At 49.4% G+C, this 15,812-nt stretch overlaps 1 protein-coding gene across 1 annotated transcript in view; it reads right to left on the bottom strand.

The window, feature by feature from the left end:
• LOC116945967 (glucose-6-phosphate isomerase-like) overlaps positions 1-15,812 on the bottom strand; it is a 30,299-nt gene continuing 14,487 nt past the window's right edge. Inside the window, exons 8-18 of the mRNA XM_032960697.2 lie at positions 15,451-15,495; positions 15,041-15,094; positions 14,036-14,096; positions 12,941-12,984; positions 11,942-12,094; positions 8,043-8,172; positions 7,143-7,219; positions 5,352-5,480; positions 4,394-4,469; positions 3,045-3,111; positions 1-2,623 (exon numbers count right to left, since the gene is read on the bottom strand). Of these exons, the coding sequence (XP_032816588.1) occupies positions 2,500-2,623; positions 3,045-3,111; positions 4,394-4,469; positions 5,352-5,480; positions 7,143-7,219; positions 8,043-8,172; positions 11,942-12,094; positions 12,941-12,984; positions 14,036-14,096; positions 15,041-15,094; positions 15,451-15,495 (960 nt within the window). The 3' untranslated portion in view covers positions 1-2,499. The remainder of the gene's footprint in view (positions 2,624-3,044; positions 3,112-4,393; positions 4,470-5,351; positions 5,481-7,142; positions 7,220-8,042; positions 8,173-11,941; positions 12,095-12,940; positions 12,985-14,035; positions 14,097-15,040; positions 15,095-15,450; positions 15,496-15,812) is intronic.

The raw sequence follows: 15,812 nt of genomic DNA, 5'->3' as shown, positions 1-15,812 counted from the left end.
TTGGTTGCAGGATCGGAACTTTATTTGCGATCACGGTGGGCGGGCACACATTGCATCTCAACGACATCACAAGGATCACCGACAAGGGATACCTAGCCAGAAGCGGTGCGCGGTTTGTAACGGAGACGACACGGACACGTCACATCTCACATGCGGTCCAGCGCTAGACAGAGGTTACACGCTGCCAGGGCTTGCCAGCCTCCTCCCCATTCATTGCATTTCTACCGCCGCACGTATTTTTGCATTTACCAATGTCCCTTTTTAAACACAAATGGCGTTGTTACAAACCGCATGCACCCGACGATTGGTGAACACGACGCGAGTGCGGTAGAATGCCGTCCGCACGCGCGTTCCCGCGTGACCCAAGTGCCGATTCAAACTTGGAGACCTTGTGTGTAAAACTGTACCACGTGTGGTCTGACGTGACCCAAGTGTTGACTCGAATTCAACGCGATCTTGTGTCCCATGTGTAGACGGGGCCTGCTATGAATGTTAATGGCCAGCGATCGTGTGTATTTGGTGTACGTGTGCTTCTCGCACAACAGCGACAATTTCAATCGGCGCCGCGTCCCGCGGGACTTTGTTTACCAAACATCGGGAGCGTGCGGCGTGTCACGACTCGCATTTTAAAGGTTAGATTGGGAAAACTTGTAAAGAAGTACCGTGGTTGGTTGCAACAAAGGAATGGGAGGCTGGGAAATGCTGGGTTTATAGGAGTCTCACTGCAGTACGTCACCACAAACATGAAGGGGTAGTGGGAAACATGAGACACTCGGAACGTCATCACAATCAGACAACCATCACCACCACCATATCCACCATCGTCATCACAACTATCACTGTCACTCTTGAAGTTTGTAGAGACCGGCAAGAAGCACACGCGAATAGCTCGTGAGATATTGGTGATATACAAACTCAAGGTGACATTAGATTGGTCTCCAAAAGCCCCCTTGAAATCAAGTCATTCAACTTTAACCAGCAATTTCCCAAAAACTCGACCAAAGTCTACGAGTACTATCCCAAAATGCCAAGCCTTAAAAGAGTTCCAATAACATGTGAAAATTCGTGATCAAAAAACAACAAACACCACGCACACAGCGATGGACATGAGCTTCCTTCTAAAGGATGGAAATGTTTCTACGCGCCAGTGGCGCTGTGCGCAGAGCTTACAAACCACACGGAGATTCAAGAAGCTTGTTCAAAAAGTGGCCACGTGGGCCATCTCCGCGCGGACCAATGGAGGGGTGACCGCTCGCCACGGCAGAAATGTTCAATCGGACCACAGGGCGTGTGCACGCGCTCCGCACGTTCTCTAACAGGCAGCTGGTGGGGTGAGCGCTGGTGGGGTGAGCGCTGGTGGGGTGAGCGCTGGTGGGGTGAGCGCTGGTGGGGTGAGCGCTGGTGGGGTGAGCGCTGGTGGGGTGAGCGCTGGTGGGGTGAGCGCTGGTGGGGTGAGCACTGGTGGGGTGAGCACTGGTGGGGCGAGCGAGCCAACGAGACGGATCGGCGCTTCATAACGAGGGTCGGAGGAGGCGTCACGCAGGGGTGGAGAACGTCCGGCCCGCGGGCCTTGTCCGGCCCGCGGGCCGTACAAGGCCCGCGAAATCATTTGGTCTCTGGCCCTGCCAAGGCAACCGCAGGCGGGACTCGAAATTCAATAAATCTAGGAGTAAACCTGGAAAAGCAGCTGCGAGTAGCAACATCATCAATAGCCAGCTAACATCATCACCACGCCTCACCAAAGAGAAGCAGTTCCAGCCATCACATTAGGGGCGAGTTAATTAAAATGTTTGACCAAATATAACAGGCTAATTTTTAAGTTAATGTTTTTGTATGGCCCGCGAATGATGTTATAAATATCCAAATGGCCCTCGGCAGGAAAAAAATGTTCCCCACCGCTGGCGTAACGAGGTGACGGCGGCCCGTCTTGCGAGGAGACTACTCCTCAAGCTTGACGTTCGCACGAGCCTACACCTGCAGGGGTGTCGCACGCTGTGCGTTTCATCACGTTACCCCCCCCATCCAATCGAGTGTAGATGGACGAGTGACAACGATTGTCCTTGCATGTCAAATGTTTATCGGTCTAACAACAACGGTGAGGTTTGAAGGCCTCCCCCATGAGCCCGAACGGCGTGGGTGGCAAGGCCCTCCCTCCTCCAGCAGTGGATAGACAAACAGGCAACGCACACGTCACATGCTTGCCACGGCGGTTGCCTGTAACAAACGTCTCGCAAGAAAACCCATCGATCACAAGCCGAGCTAACCTCGCCGGGGTATTACAGAAAATCGGAGGGGAGAGGGGACACCCTGGTCAGTCCGCATCTCATTACGCCACGCCTCCCCCAACACCCCGCAGCCCACGCCCGAGCGGAAGAGGCCGACGCGTCCGGTGGAACACAACACCCCTAACCCCGTGGTGCGAGCACGAAGGACGGCGTGTCAGAGCTTGGCGGAGACGCTGGAGGGGGGGGGGGGCGGTGTTGGCTTGCGCGTGCCTAGTCACTGCCGGTGCTGCTTGATGAAGCCGATGAGGCCGTTGGTGGAGGAGTCGTGGGAGGTCACTTCTCCCGGCGAGGTCAGCTCCGGCTCGATGGCCTTGGCCAGCTGCTTGCCCAACTCCACACTGCAGCGGCGAGGCGGCCGGAGTTGGGAGACAGAAAGAGTGGGGGGGGGGGGGCGGTGAGTGACATGACAGCCAAACCCAATATTTAACATTCTCAAAGCGAGAATTGAGCAAAATTAAGTGCAGAACCAAATCGTGTGCGATTGTTCTACTGCAGTCATTGGTGACCAGGCTGAGACCATTAACGCACTACACGAGAGAACCCAATTGTATCACGAGCAGCTGCCTGGACTCAACAAGCTTACTTTGTTGTCCTTCCCCCACACCTCCGATTAGCACAGTTGGCTACGTACGGTGCGAAGGGAAGTTCAACATGCATACATACAAACCCGAGATCTCAGCTCAGCATTCCGACCTCTGAACCACACAGCGCACCTCTCCCCTCTGAGGTGAAACTTGAAACACGCGACAAGGCACTCACCCCCACTGATCGTAGCTGTTCACTTCCCAAATGACGCCCTGGATGAAGATCTTGTGCTCGTACATGGCTGTCAAGACACGAAGACAGACAGCCTGGTTAGCCTGCAACACATGGCATCGGAGTCGGACGCAAACCGCAAGCAACTGCCTCGGCCTGATTGAATATATTTATTCTCAATTAAATAGACACTCGTGTATGTATGTTGAACTTCTTTGTACCGTACGTAGCCAACCGTGCTAATCGGAGGTGCGGGGGAAGGACAATAAACTAAACACAAAAAGCAAGTTCTAAAGAAATGAGTTTTCAATCTAGATTTAAAAGTTCATAGCTCCATGTAATCTACATTCACAGACGATTACAACCAGATGCATCACTGACGTTAAGTGCAATTAACAATTTGATCCTCCCCTCCCTCTGCAATTCACGAATCAAGATGAAAAAAAAACTAGTTTTACATTGTGGGTGGGCGTAGCCTCTAGTGGCTGCAGGGGTCACGTGAAACATGGATTCGCGTAAACAATCAATTCTCACACGTCAGCTGCGACGAGCGTATTGCGAGCGTTAAAAAAATAAAGAGTCCATTTCAAATCGAGGATTACACGCCCGCTCCGTTCAGGGTAGCAGCGTTGCGTCCTGCTACCGGAACAAATCGTCAGTTTGTAACCGACACACCTGTCGCTAAATCAGTGACCGGATAATAACAAAACGGCAAAGCAAACGTGGGTTTCACACTCGGCATAAGCGCCTCTCTCGCATTTCTTCAGGCGATCGTTTCATCGCTCCATTGTCACCAACGAACGCACACAAGAAAAGTCGCGGTCGTGATTGACTTCGGTTCAGACCGACCCATCGGCAGATAAGCAGAGCACAAAGCTTTCGAGCAGCTTGCACGGACTCGGAGCACGGTCCGGAGCTTGTGGTAATACAGGCCCTTTTAAATAAAAGACATCAAGGGAATATCTCAAATTTCACAGCGACTGCTTACTCCTTGAGCCAGAGCAAAAATTTGTACCAGATGGGGTGGCATAACTTTAAAAGTCGTACCGATTCATTTAGACGGCTAATTCACTTGAATCACTTGATAACCCCACTCAATTTTAAATGTTTATCAAACGATTCACTGTTCGTGACTACAGAGATATTGGAACCACTGAAGTAGTAGTATTTCAGGTGGAACCTCCAAGTCAAATCTCTCGTCTGGGCTCATGGACTATATACCGAGCTTAGAGAAAAAAAGTCTTCGCCTTGCGTTTGCCTCGATGCCAACAGCAACACGCGAGCGATACGCGGTTAGCGATGAACGTCGGGCATTTGGTTCTTCCGTAGCCCAGACGTCACACGCAGCCTACCGATCAGAGCCCCCAGCATGAAGGGCGTGAGCTTGTTGAAGACAATCGAATTGGTTGGGCGGTTCCCCTCAAACACCTGCAACGACAGCGGCATCAACGTCAGCACCACCGGCGCACAACTCTACGACGGCAGCAGTGTCCTCAACTGCACCCCCGACCCACTGCGGCAAACCAGCACAGAGCGGTATCTGACCAACAGGTAGGCAGCGTGACATCTGGGCCCACAAGGTTCTGCATGCACATGTTTTCCGAATTCCATGAATGAGCATTTGGCTTGTGGGTGGAAAGCAAAGTTCCTGGATGAACCCCCCCCCCCCACCCCTAAGCACACAAGAGAACGACAAGCAAGAGAAGGATCAAAGAATCAATTTATGTCCGGCCGCGTCTTTATCGCCTCGTGGCCCCAGTGGATTTTAAAGTTTCACAAATGCGCGATCGGTCAACCCTCGCCTCCAAAGGAACGGACTGCAGGTGTGCACCACCATCAGCACCACTCAACGGTTTACTCGTGCTGGTAATGACGAGAGTAAGGGGTAAGAATGAAGGACGATGCATTTATACAAAGTCCTGTCTTCCTGGATTGCAGTATCTTCTTCTTGCCATCACACGTGCCAATTTTTTGTATGAATGTATATAACAAAGACACTCCCGCAAAGCCTTCACAGCCTTTTGAGGCAAGTGCTGTTAGCGAGCACATATGAAGGCACACGAGGGGGTTGGTGGCCAGCACCACGCCTTTGTTATACGAAGTTGAGTCAACCTAGGAGAGGCCCAGGACCGGTTCAGATAATCGTCACTGGTGTTAACCATGAGCGGGAATCGAACCCGGTCGCCGGGTTCGTAGCGTGACGCGCTAACCACCGCGCTACCACTCCCAACTATATATACACACACTTCGATCGCAAGGCATCTAGAAACCTCGACCTGTTGACCTTTTTGGCCCCCGTGAGTGCGTGACCTTGTGGGGGAGGAGCTTGTCGAGCGCGGGACCTGCGAGCCCGGCCCCCTGCAGCTCGGCGCGAGCCTCCTGCTCCGTCTTCCCCTTCATCAGCGCCTCCGTCTGCGCCAGGAAGTTCGCCAGCAAGATCTGAAACGGCGGGGGAGGAAACAAGAAATGTTGCACCGACGAAACCTTTTCTGTCCATCTGCTGCTGGTCTAAACGTCTGGATAATTTTTATTATTATTAAATCTATTCGCAAACTCAAATTGTGGCAATTTGTCGAATCCCTCGGTGGGGGGGAGAGGGGAGGAATGTGACACGCGTATTGACGAACACACATGCAAAAATCACAACAGCGAGTTTGGATTTTCACTAAGTTTTTCCCAACTCGAGTTGGTAGGTAAAAAAAATTAAGATGAATTGCTTGCCATGCAGCGAACCCCCTGTGCAGCAGGGCATGTCCACGGTGTGTCTACGGTGAGAGTAAAGAGGTGGTAACTGTAAGGACATTCGGGAGTATATTTGTGACATGACCTTTGCGTGTCACAGTTCTCTGTGACAGGGCGGGGCGCTGCAGGCTTTAATAGCTTTAATAGTTTCGCAAGGAAATATTTGGGTCCCATGGTAAGAGGCTAATGGCACAAATGCAATATACTAAACTATTAAAAACTATTTTTTTTATTTTACCAGGTAAGAGCCATTGAGCTATTTAATTCGTTTTCAGAAGCGACCTGGCCACAGATGATAGCTCAACAAAGTGGCTTATCACAGGGAAATGTATAGCCGCTAAATACTTTAAACGCATGTTGTTTCTAAATGTTGAAGGGAAAAACCAGAGGACCCGGAGAAAAATCAACACGACCACGGCAAGAACATGCAAACTCCAAATATACAGGCGTCAGGGTCAGGATGGAACCCATGACCTCCTGCATACCAAGTGAGGTAGTTAACATCTCGCCACTGCAATATTATCATTGCCTGAACCAAATATATGAAGAAACAAAACAGTGCACAAATGCACCATGGGCCACGTACAACAATTTAAATAGACGGGCAAAGTTAAACGATACGTGTATATTACGCGCAGCATTGTTAACAGAAACAGCATGTTGGGTAACATGGAACACATCATTCCAATCAAATGAAAATGAATTGAGCGATGCGATTCACGATCACTGGCACGGCATTCAGCTGAAATTTAATTCCGCTTGGCTCACAGAATCCGGGGGGTTAATGTCCCGGTAAGAGAGAGAGAGAGAGAGAAAAAAAATCCTATACAAACTAATTTCTGGCAAATGTCGCCAGAATTTAATTGGAAAGAGAGCACTTGGGAAGCTTGTTTACCAAACTAATTTTAATTCATTTCCCGTAGCCACACAGCTGCGCCCGATGCCAAGTTGTTTTTCCATGTTCGACGCCCGTGTCTTACGCCCGAGCCCGCAGATTGAATTTCCCGCGATGAATGAAGCCACAGTCGTCGAGGACTTGGCAGAGTGCTCTTTTCACTCGCACTCAACCGAGGGCCAGACGTTTCGCCCCAGCGGAAACACGCCGGACCAATTACACGAAGGACTCGCCCCGCTGTTTTGTGGCCGGCAAAACAGCCCCTGCCCTGTGCCGGCGGCCGTACATGAAACGCACGCGATGGGTTTCGTGCGCAATTTTTTTTTTTAAATGGTGCCACACAAGCGCTTGCTTTTGCGCGACCAAAGCGGAGGCGCGGGCGGCGGTCGTCGTGCGGACGGGGCGCGCGATTCGTCCAATCCCTTGCCGAGGTGTCCCCCCCGTGCCCCGCGTTACCCCGTTACCGTGTGGTGCAGGCCCTCTCGGATGGGATGCTGCGTTTGAGCGGGGATGAGAAAGTCCGCCGGGATCATGCGGGTTCCTGCGCGAAAACAACCACCGCGGTTAGCGGGAGCCTCGCATCACCACCTCGGCATGTCGCTCGGCATGTCGCTCGGCTTGTCGCTCGGCTTGTCGCTCGGCTTGTCGCTCGGCTTTCGCACGGAACGCAAACTGTTGTTGTGCTCCGCTGACGATTCACGGTCATTCCCCACACATCGGGCGCCCGCTCTGGGCCATTACCGACAAACGCAATGGTGCCGGTACCGCCCTATGTCCCATGATGCACCTTGGTGGATGAGCTTGTGCAGGGGTCCAGCAACCTGCAGCTCCGCAGCCGAACGCGGCTCTTTGAGGACTGCTTCGTGGCGTTGTTATTTATTAAGGACCCCACCGTCTCGTATTCACATTGTATTGCGTCTCTTTTTTGTTATTTTGGTTGCCGACCGCTGAGCTAGTAGAAGGTGCACCTTTACTGGCAGCGTCCCACATGCCGGGCACTCCCCACGAAACAAAAATTTACAGTTGAAAAGAGACCAGAGGCTTTGGGACAAAATCTGCACTGTGGGTTTGCACCATGGAACTTGAGTCAAGCCTGTACGTCCACCGATACTATATGTACGTATTTTGGGAACTTCTTTCGCACCGTACGTAGCTAACCATGCCAATCGGAGGTGCGGGGGCAAAGGGCAACAAACGAAACACGAAAAGGAGTTTCTAAATAAATGTTGGGAGAGCTCATGCGAGTGGGCTACGCTCGCAAGCACCTCAACGTGACACAAACCCGTGATCAGGTGCGATCCCCCAACCGTCAAACGTGGACTTAACGGCGCCAGTGCCGCCCACCCCTAGGCCCACGGTGTAACCTTGGTGGATGAGCTGGTAGAAGGCGTGCTGCCCGTTGGTGCCCGGCTCGCCCCACACGATGGGGCCCGTGCTGTAGTCAACGCGTCGGCCCGAGCTTGTGATGTACTTCCCGTTGGACTCCATGTCACCCTGGCACACGCAGGGAGGCGGCGGTGATGATCGTCTTAACAACAAAGTCTGCATACACGAACGCGCGCGGCTCTTTTGTTCATCCACTGCCGGATTAGGGCATCCCCACACCAGCCGCGAAGGGGTCGTGGCGGTTATTTCACCATACTTCGCCTCGCTGGTTAGTGTGGGTTGGTGAAGACCAGGAGCATAGGTGAGGCCATAGCAGTACAGAACAACAATGCCGCAATGCCTTCTGCTGCTGCTGCTGCTGCTGCTGCTGATCACCACATAGCGCTGTAGCTCCAGGAAACCTGTCACGTGCGCAGTAGTCACCCACCCAAGCACTATCCAGGATCAAACCTGCTTAGCTTCCAAAACATGATGAGATCGGGCACACTCAAGGTGAAATAGGAACCATAATACAGTTTTTTTGGGTTAGATCGCTTAAATATAAATTTGTCTTGATTTAAAGCTTTCGTGACTGCAGTAATTCATATTCTTAGCTCTTTCGGTAGTCACGTTGAAGGGAAACAATAAAATAATAAAATATATATAAAACAATAAAAATTATCACGACATTTCGACCATAACACAAACGGTCGTCATCAGGTGTGTCGGTTTGCATACATTTACTTATGCAAATCAATCAGTTTCAAGGACAATGCATATATTATCACTATGTTTTTTATTTGCATTTTGACCACAAGTAATGTGGTTAATGCAGTAACATGATTCCTCTTAAAAAGGTTTCAGTTTTGTTGCCAGAAAAAAGGGGAAAAACCCTATTAGTATATTTTGGTACTGGCAAAGGAGGTCTAATGATGTAGATGCTCACCCCGCGCCCTCATTACTTTGATAGTGGCATTGTCTTTGAGCTGTGTGACGCCTTTTGGCGTCCTCTGGTCTAGCACCAATTGAGACGAGCCTCAAAAGAAAGCCGTCCCTTGGTGTGGACCAATCAGTTTCAAGGACAATGCATATATTATCATAGTATTTTTTTAATTTGCATTTTGACTGCAGGTATTGTGGTTAATGCAGACATGAATCCTTGTTAAAAGGTTTCAGTTTTGTTGCCAGAAAAAAGGGGAAAAACCCGATTGTTATTTAATTTTCCTTTGGTGTTCCTTTAGTCTTGATTTGAAGCTTTTGTGACTGCAGGAATCCACTCTTTGGTAGAAAAAAAGGTATTTTTTTTTACGTACATGACTTTACCAAAAGAACCAAAGAGTATGTTATTTTAATCCCTAGTCGTTCATTCGTCCTGTCTGACCAACATAGCATTTGCCACACGAGCAATTAATCCTGTACACACCTCATGTTGATAGCTTCGGTAATACATCTTTAGTACCAGATATTAATTTCAGCTTTTTATGTACCGTGCCAAATCTGAATCGGATGTTTTGTTTTTCCAAACATCTGGCGAGTTTATCAGTTACTCCCGCAATGTACGGCATTTTAATAGTTTTAATTAATTGGTAACATTCAACCCTTGTGTTATTTTAGTTGGTTTTGGCATTCAGTGCTCTGTTGATTTGTGCATCATTGTAACCGTTCAATTGCAGCACTTCTTTAACATATTCAATTTCACTTCTCAGAATGTCACTATCTGACACTTTCTTAGCCCGATGTACGAGCGTCTTGATGAGAGAGGATTTTTGTGCGGGGTAATGGTGTGACTCTGCATTCAGAAAGGCGTCAGTGTGCGTTTTCTTTTGGTAAATGCTGTGTTTTATTTATTATTTTAGTGATATAGGAAAATAATATGTGTAGTATACAGTAAGACCCTGTTTAGCTGGAGCCCCAGGCTAGCTGGATTTTGCATTTAGCCCACGAGGTTGGCTAAATAACAAAATTATTTGCGTAGCTGCCAAGGAAAGTCTCAGCCGCCCTCTAGAGCACGTAGAGGACTCGCACTACTGATGGGGGTGAAGGGGGGGGGGGGCAATAGGGGATGGAGGGGGGGGGCAATGGGGGATGGAGGGGGGGGCAATGGGGGATGGAAGAGGGGGCAATGGGGGATGGAAGGGGGGGCTATGGGGGCTGGAGGGGGGGGCAATGGGGGATGGAGGGGGGGCAGTGGGGTATGCCGAGGAGGGCTTGTGGGTAAATGTGTGACCAACGCATGGAACAATGAAGGGAAACTTGTACAGAACTGCACTCTGTGTGTGTGTACAATGCAATTCATATGTTGATTTGTGGGGACGGCTGGCGAGTACAGAACTGCATTGCACACAATGCAGTACCTGCAGCGAGTAGTTTTTGGTTTGCATAGTAAAATGCACTCGCGCAGATACACTTAACTCATATAGACAGGGCTCGTGTTACTTAAGTTTTCATGAGTTTAGCCACTAGGCAGACTTTCCAGCAGCGACGCCAATGCTCCCCACTATTAGTCTGGACAGCGGCGGTGTTACTTTAGATATACATAAAAAACACACATTTCTGGAATCACATTTGTTCTTATCTTTAAGTGTATTCTGTGAATATCCAAGCATGCAACTGTCCACGGTTCTCTGCGCACTTTTCAGCTTTTTTCAAACGTCCGTGTCAATGTCCGTGCTTCTTACCCACACGTTTCTGACTCGAATGGTATGAGCTTTTCAGATACCTGTCAACTCCCTATTCAGACCTTAATGGTCTATTTACCTATCATTCTACAAAGTCCCATCACAAGGGAGAAACACAAACAAATAGGCAACATATATATTTTTACCCGTAATGAAACGGCTGTACGCCATACGGACTCGATTTCCCTGTACAAGAATACGGGTTAACCGTATGGGTTGACAGTTATGTTTTCATGACTACGTTTAGTCTTAAAGGTGATCAGCGGAACTGACTGACAAGTCTGGTGAACCTTAACACAGCTGCGGAACGAATAAATCTGGCTGAAAGAGAATTAAAAAAATCGACAAGACGTTGACCGCTAGATGGAGCAAGCTTCACGTGAATGGCAAACAGGAACACGAGGAATGCGTGTTGGTGTTGTTATTTTGCCAAGGGTGGGTCGTGTAGGCCAGTCGCGGTGAGCGACAACACAGCTTGCTTGTAAGCCAGAGAGAGCCTCGTACAAGGAACCTTGCAATTCTGCAACGTATGAAATAAATTAACGAAAGACACGTACTTGGCCACCACCAGAGGCGCCATTGACACTCTAGCTATTGAGATGCGAGTTTTTTACATCTACAAAAGACATTAACAGCCTTGGGAATATCGAATATTTATTCTCGTTTTTTCCGGCCTTTTCTTTTGGCGACCCGATGAGAACTGTCAAGATTTGGAGGTTGCGATTCCATTCCGGAGCAGATTATTTTCAACCGTTTTTTTTTCCCACATCTCATTCGCGCCTGTCCCGTACACCTTTGTTCGCTCCATTAGCCGAAATGTATCATCAGCATATCATTGGCATAAAAACCTGCGGTGCGAGAGCCGGACGGATCGTTGTATCACGGTAACCACGAGAGGCCGCGACAACGTGGCCGAGTCCTTCACACAGCAGCAGTGGATAGGTCATGGCCAACGAAAACCACAAATTTAAAAAAAAAAAAACCCGCGAATCTCACGCGCACGTCACGTTGCACCGGTCGCGAGTGTAAACTTCCTCATCTCTGCGCCGTCACGCGCCCACCGAGGCGTGCGCGTCAATGTCGTCGGCATTGCCCTGCGAGTGAATCGTTTGCAGGTTTGTACGTTCTCCTCGTTCAAGCGAGCGCCGGTTGTTCTTATCGAGTGGCCGGATATAGGGGTGGGGGGGTGGGGGGGTGGGGGGGTGGGGGGGGTGGGGCACCTGCTGGAAGTAGGCGGCGAAGCGGTGCATGTACTGGTCGTAGGGCAGCAGAGCGTGCGTCTCGGCGCCGAAGAAGTTGCCGTACCACACGCCCAGCAGCGCCAGGATCACCGGCGCGTTCTTCGCGAGGGGCGCGCTGCAGAAGTGGTTGTCCTGCTCGCCGGCACACGAGGGGCCGCCCGTCACCACTGGGCTCGCGGCGCTCGCCGCCGCTAAAGCATTCGATGATAAACGTCACACGCCGCCGGTGTGCCGAACGAGTAACTCATTTCCACGTTCTGTTCACGTGACAAACCTTACCGATTGGCTGTGTCGGGTGGTGGCGGGTTTAACGACACATTTTTCATTTACACGCTCTAACCCATAAAACCTTCACTATGGATAAGTATTCACTCTGGAGGCCCATTGCCTTCATTTGCACAATATATATAACAAAAACACCGGTTGATAGAAATGCCTAGCACGAGTGACTTGAAGCATTGTATGTACGTTGAACTCCTTTCGTAACGTACGTAGCCAACCGTGCTAATCGGAGGTGCTTAGTTGTTTGCACCGTTGTTTCTACGTATTGACATACGGCGTCGCCGAACAGGAAAATTGCATCTGGCAGCCGCAGATGAACCACGGGCAAGTTGGAAGGCAGCCAATCAGTGAGCCGCCGCCGCCGCCACCAACAACCACCCAAGTTCTCCAATCGTCTACATTTTAAGGTCCGTGTGTATATATACTTGTTACGCTTTATCCTGGTCGCCCATTCAAACATTCCATCCCGACTGAACCCTGCGGAAGGTGTCGCGTCAATTCCTGACGATGTAGTCATCGGACCGCTCGCAGCTATGTCCACTGGGATTACTCGTGCCACAATCAGCATGTTGCATACGCAGCCACTGACAATGCAACCGGTGAGGCATGTGCTCTATTTGAATTCGAGCGATTAATGGTGGTGCATGATAAGCGAGGTGGTGGGGGGGGGGGGGGGGGCTTGAGCGGGTTCCCTACCATCCAGTGAGCTCCACTGAGCAGCTGCTCAAAGTTTTCAAAGCCTGAAAGTGAACAAACACAACGAGACAAGCGGCTGAGTTACGGAAATGCTACGCAACAAAACACAGCAGCAAAGATGACTTTTAGTACTTGTTTTTCCAATCCACCGCCGGATGAAGCTGTCCCCATGCCATGTCAGTCATGGGGTTTGCTTGACCATACTTCGCCACACCGGTTGGTGAATTTGAGGGTGCCCGTGACTGGTTCGGGAGTCATGCACCACTCATTTTTGTTGTGGGCGGGACTCGAACTGAGGTTTGCCGGTTGCGGAGTGCGGTACGGTAGAGTGTGGTAACCACTGCACCACTGCTTCCCCCAAAATGCCAAACAGAGCATTCATAAACGAATTAAACGCGAATCCCAAAGTGATCCGATTTTAATGAAAGTGCGACACAATGTGACCGCCGGTAAGGATTCATTGTTAATAAAAAATATAATACCCAGAATTGTGGCTTTTATTTTGCCAACGATTATTGGATTAAATAAAGTAAGCTACATACATGGTTACACATGTACACACACACATAAACTAGAATTTTTTTTAACACATTAGTCAATAACATTCCCTTGAAACGAAAAATGTATAGTAGCCAACATTTTAGACAATGGACCTTTGACATCACGTACATGAAGGGCCACTGCTAGAAATGTCGCCAATTATACGTGCGCTCATTTGAATGCCACAGTGTCATTCACGCGCGTGTTGAGTAATTGTAATGTGTGCTCATGCACCGCTGCCAAACGCAGCATCAATTAATGTCACATGTAATGAAGGTCGATACTTTACGACGATGACCACGAAGTAATTTGGTAATAATCCAAATCGGTACAAATAACATGAAGTCATTTCTGTTAGACGCGCTAAAACCGCGGTCGTCACAAAACGCTGACTGCCTTCAACCTCCCGTGGTTAGCTTTCCCATGCCCTTCCCAACACCAAGAACCCGCACCTCCGATTAGCCGCACCTCCGATTTGCACGGCTGCCTACATACGATGTGAAAGAAGTTCAACATGCATACTACGTACATACACACACACATACACAGACTCACCGATGTGCAGGGCGATGGAGAGGCCGATCGCCGACCAGAGTGAATAACGACCTCCCACCCACTGCGCAGCACAACCAAAAGGGATTGGGGGCATATAATAATTCACCTTCGTGAGGAGTGGTGCATTGCCAAGGGCACGCCGGCAAACTTCATGACAGACCTTGAAGATTATCATGATAACACGTCTACGTAAGGCAGTGAGAGCCCAATCGCCCTTCCCTACTTCCCTTAACCCTGTGGGCACCAGGCCTCGAGTCCTATATTTAACCCAGGAAAGCCACACAGAGTCTCAAGAAGATTTTTGTTAGTTCTGTAGGGGGGGATGTTTAGCCGGTTATCGAAAGTAGCCGGAAAAAAACCCACACAACAAGGGTTGACGTTCAAAGCTCTGCGTAGATTCAATAATACATTGCACCCCATCATACCCCTCCTGCTGCCTGTAGCCTTGGCATACAACACCAGGTGTTCCCATGGAAGTACTTCACAGGCTCAAGGCCTGCTTAGCTTCAGAAATGTAATGGTATTTATCGTGCGTCAAAAGTTTATTTTGTTGGTTGTGTCGGGTGGAGGTGGGTTTACGACACATCTTACCTATAAGCGATCTAACCCAAAAAACTGTGTTCTCAAATAACTTTCTAGATTTGAAGTTTTCGTGACTGCAAGGATCCATACTCTTTGGTTCTTTCGGTAAAGTCACGTAGGTTAAAAAGCAAATAAATAATAAATAAATACCTTGCTGTGGTTGTCACACCTGATGATGATTGCTTGTGTTGCAATCGAAACGTCGTGATTGATTTATTTCTATTTTTATTCATTTATTCACCTACGTGATTTCTCAAATAACTGCAAAAAAATAAGCTAAAACTGCCATTTTCATTTGTATGTATACATCCACTCGTGAATGACTGTCCTTCGGGACAGCCTTGTCCTACAACAATGGCTTAAATACCAAAAGTGATTATTATTACTATTATCACATACAAATGTTCTTCCTGCAATACTTACATCCCAGAACTCGAACATGTTATTTGTGTCGATGCCGAAAGCCTTCACTTTTTCCTGCAAAAGACAACATTCGTAAATGCGTGTGCCCCCCAAAATCCACCTGTCTGTATGTATGTTGAACTTCTTTCACACCGTATGTGTGAAATATGAGGTGCGGGGGACGGAAAACTAACCAAACCAAAAAAAAACAGTTCTAAAGAAATTCGTTTTCAATCTATATTTCAAAGTGCAACGTTCCAGTGGCTTCCGAATATCGGAATGAAGTGCATTCCAGACGGACGCAGGAATGCATCCGAAAGCGCGCGACCCGAATCGAGCGTGATAAAGCGCGCGGACAAACAAATAAAAACACAAACTGTGAAAACGCGACGCCGCTTCTAAGGGCGCAGCGCTGCCGCCAGGGCACTCACCCCGTTTGTGGAGAGCGCCACGAAGTGCTTCGCGACTGCCGCGGGCTGATGGAAAGAGAGAAACAAAAAATCCGTCAAGAAGTCGCGCAAGCGGCAACGGTGCGCGCGTTCCTACGGTCCAGCGGGCGTCCAGGGTCCACCACCGAATGCCCGCCCGCTCGCCCGCTCGCTCGCCCGCTCGCCATGTGTAAATAGAAAAGCACGGGGTCTATGCAACCGCTTGCGTAGGCGTGTTTAGAATTGCAAAAAAATGGCGTGCAAATAAATATAAGGGTTTTTTTTTGGGAAACCCTTTAATTTATCTCGCCACATTACCAAAACCGAAACGTCAAGTCGGTGGGTCATCAGGGAGGAAGCGTGTC

This window comes from Petromyzon marinus, chromosome 25, assembly GCF_048934315.1.
Source record: "Petromyzon marinus isolate PM22_M1 ecotype Great Lakes invasive population chromosome 25, UKy_Petmar_22M1.pri1.0, whole genome shotgun sequence".
Taxonomy (NCBI): domain Eukaryota; kingdom Metazoa; phylum Chordata; class Hyperoartia; order Petromyzontiformes; family Petromyzontidae; genus Petromyzon; species Petromyzon marinus.
Note: the sequence above shows the minus strand (reverse complement) of the source record. Positions and strands in the feature narration are given on the sequence as shown.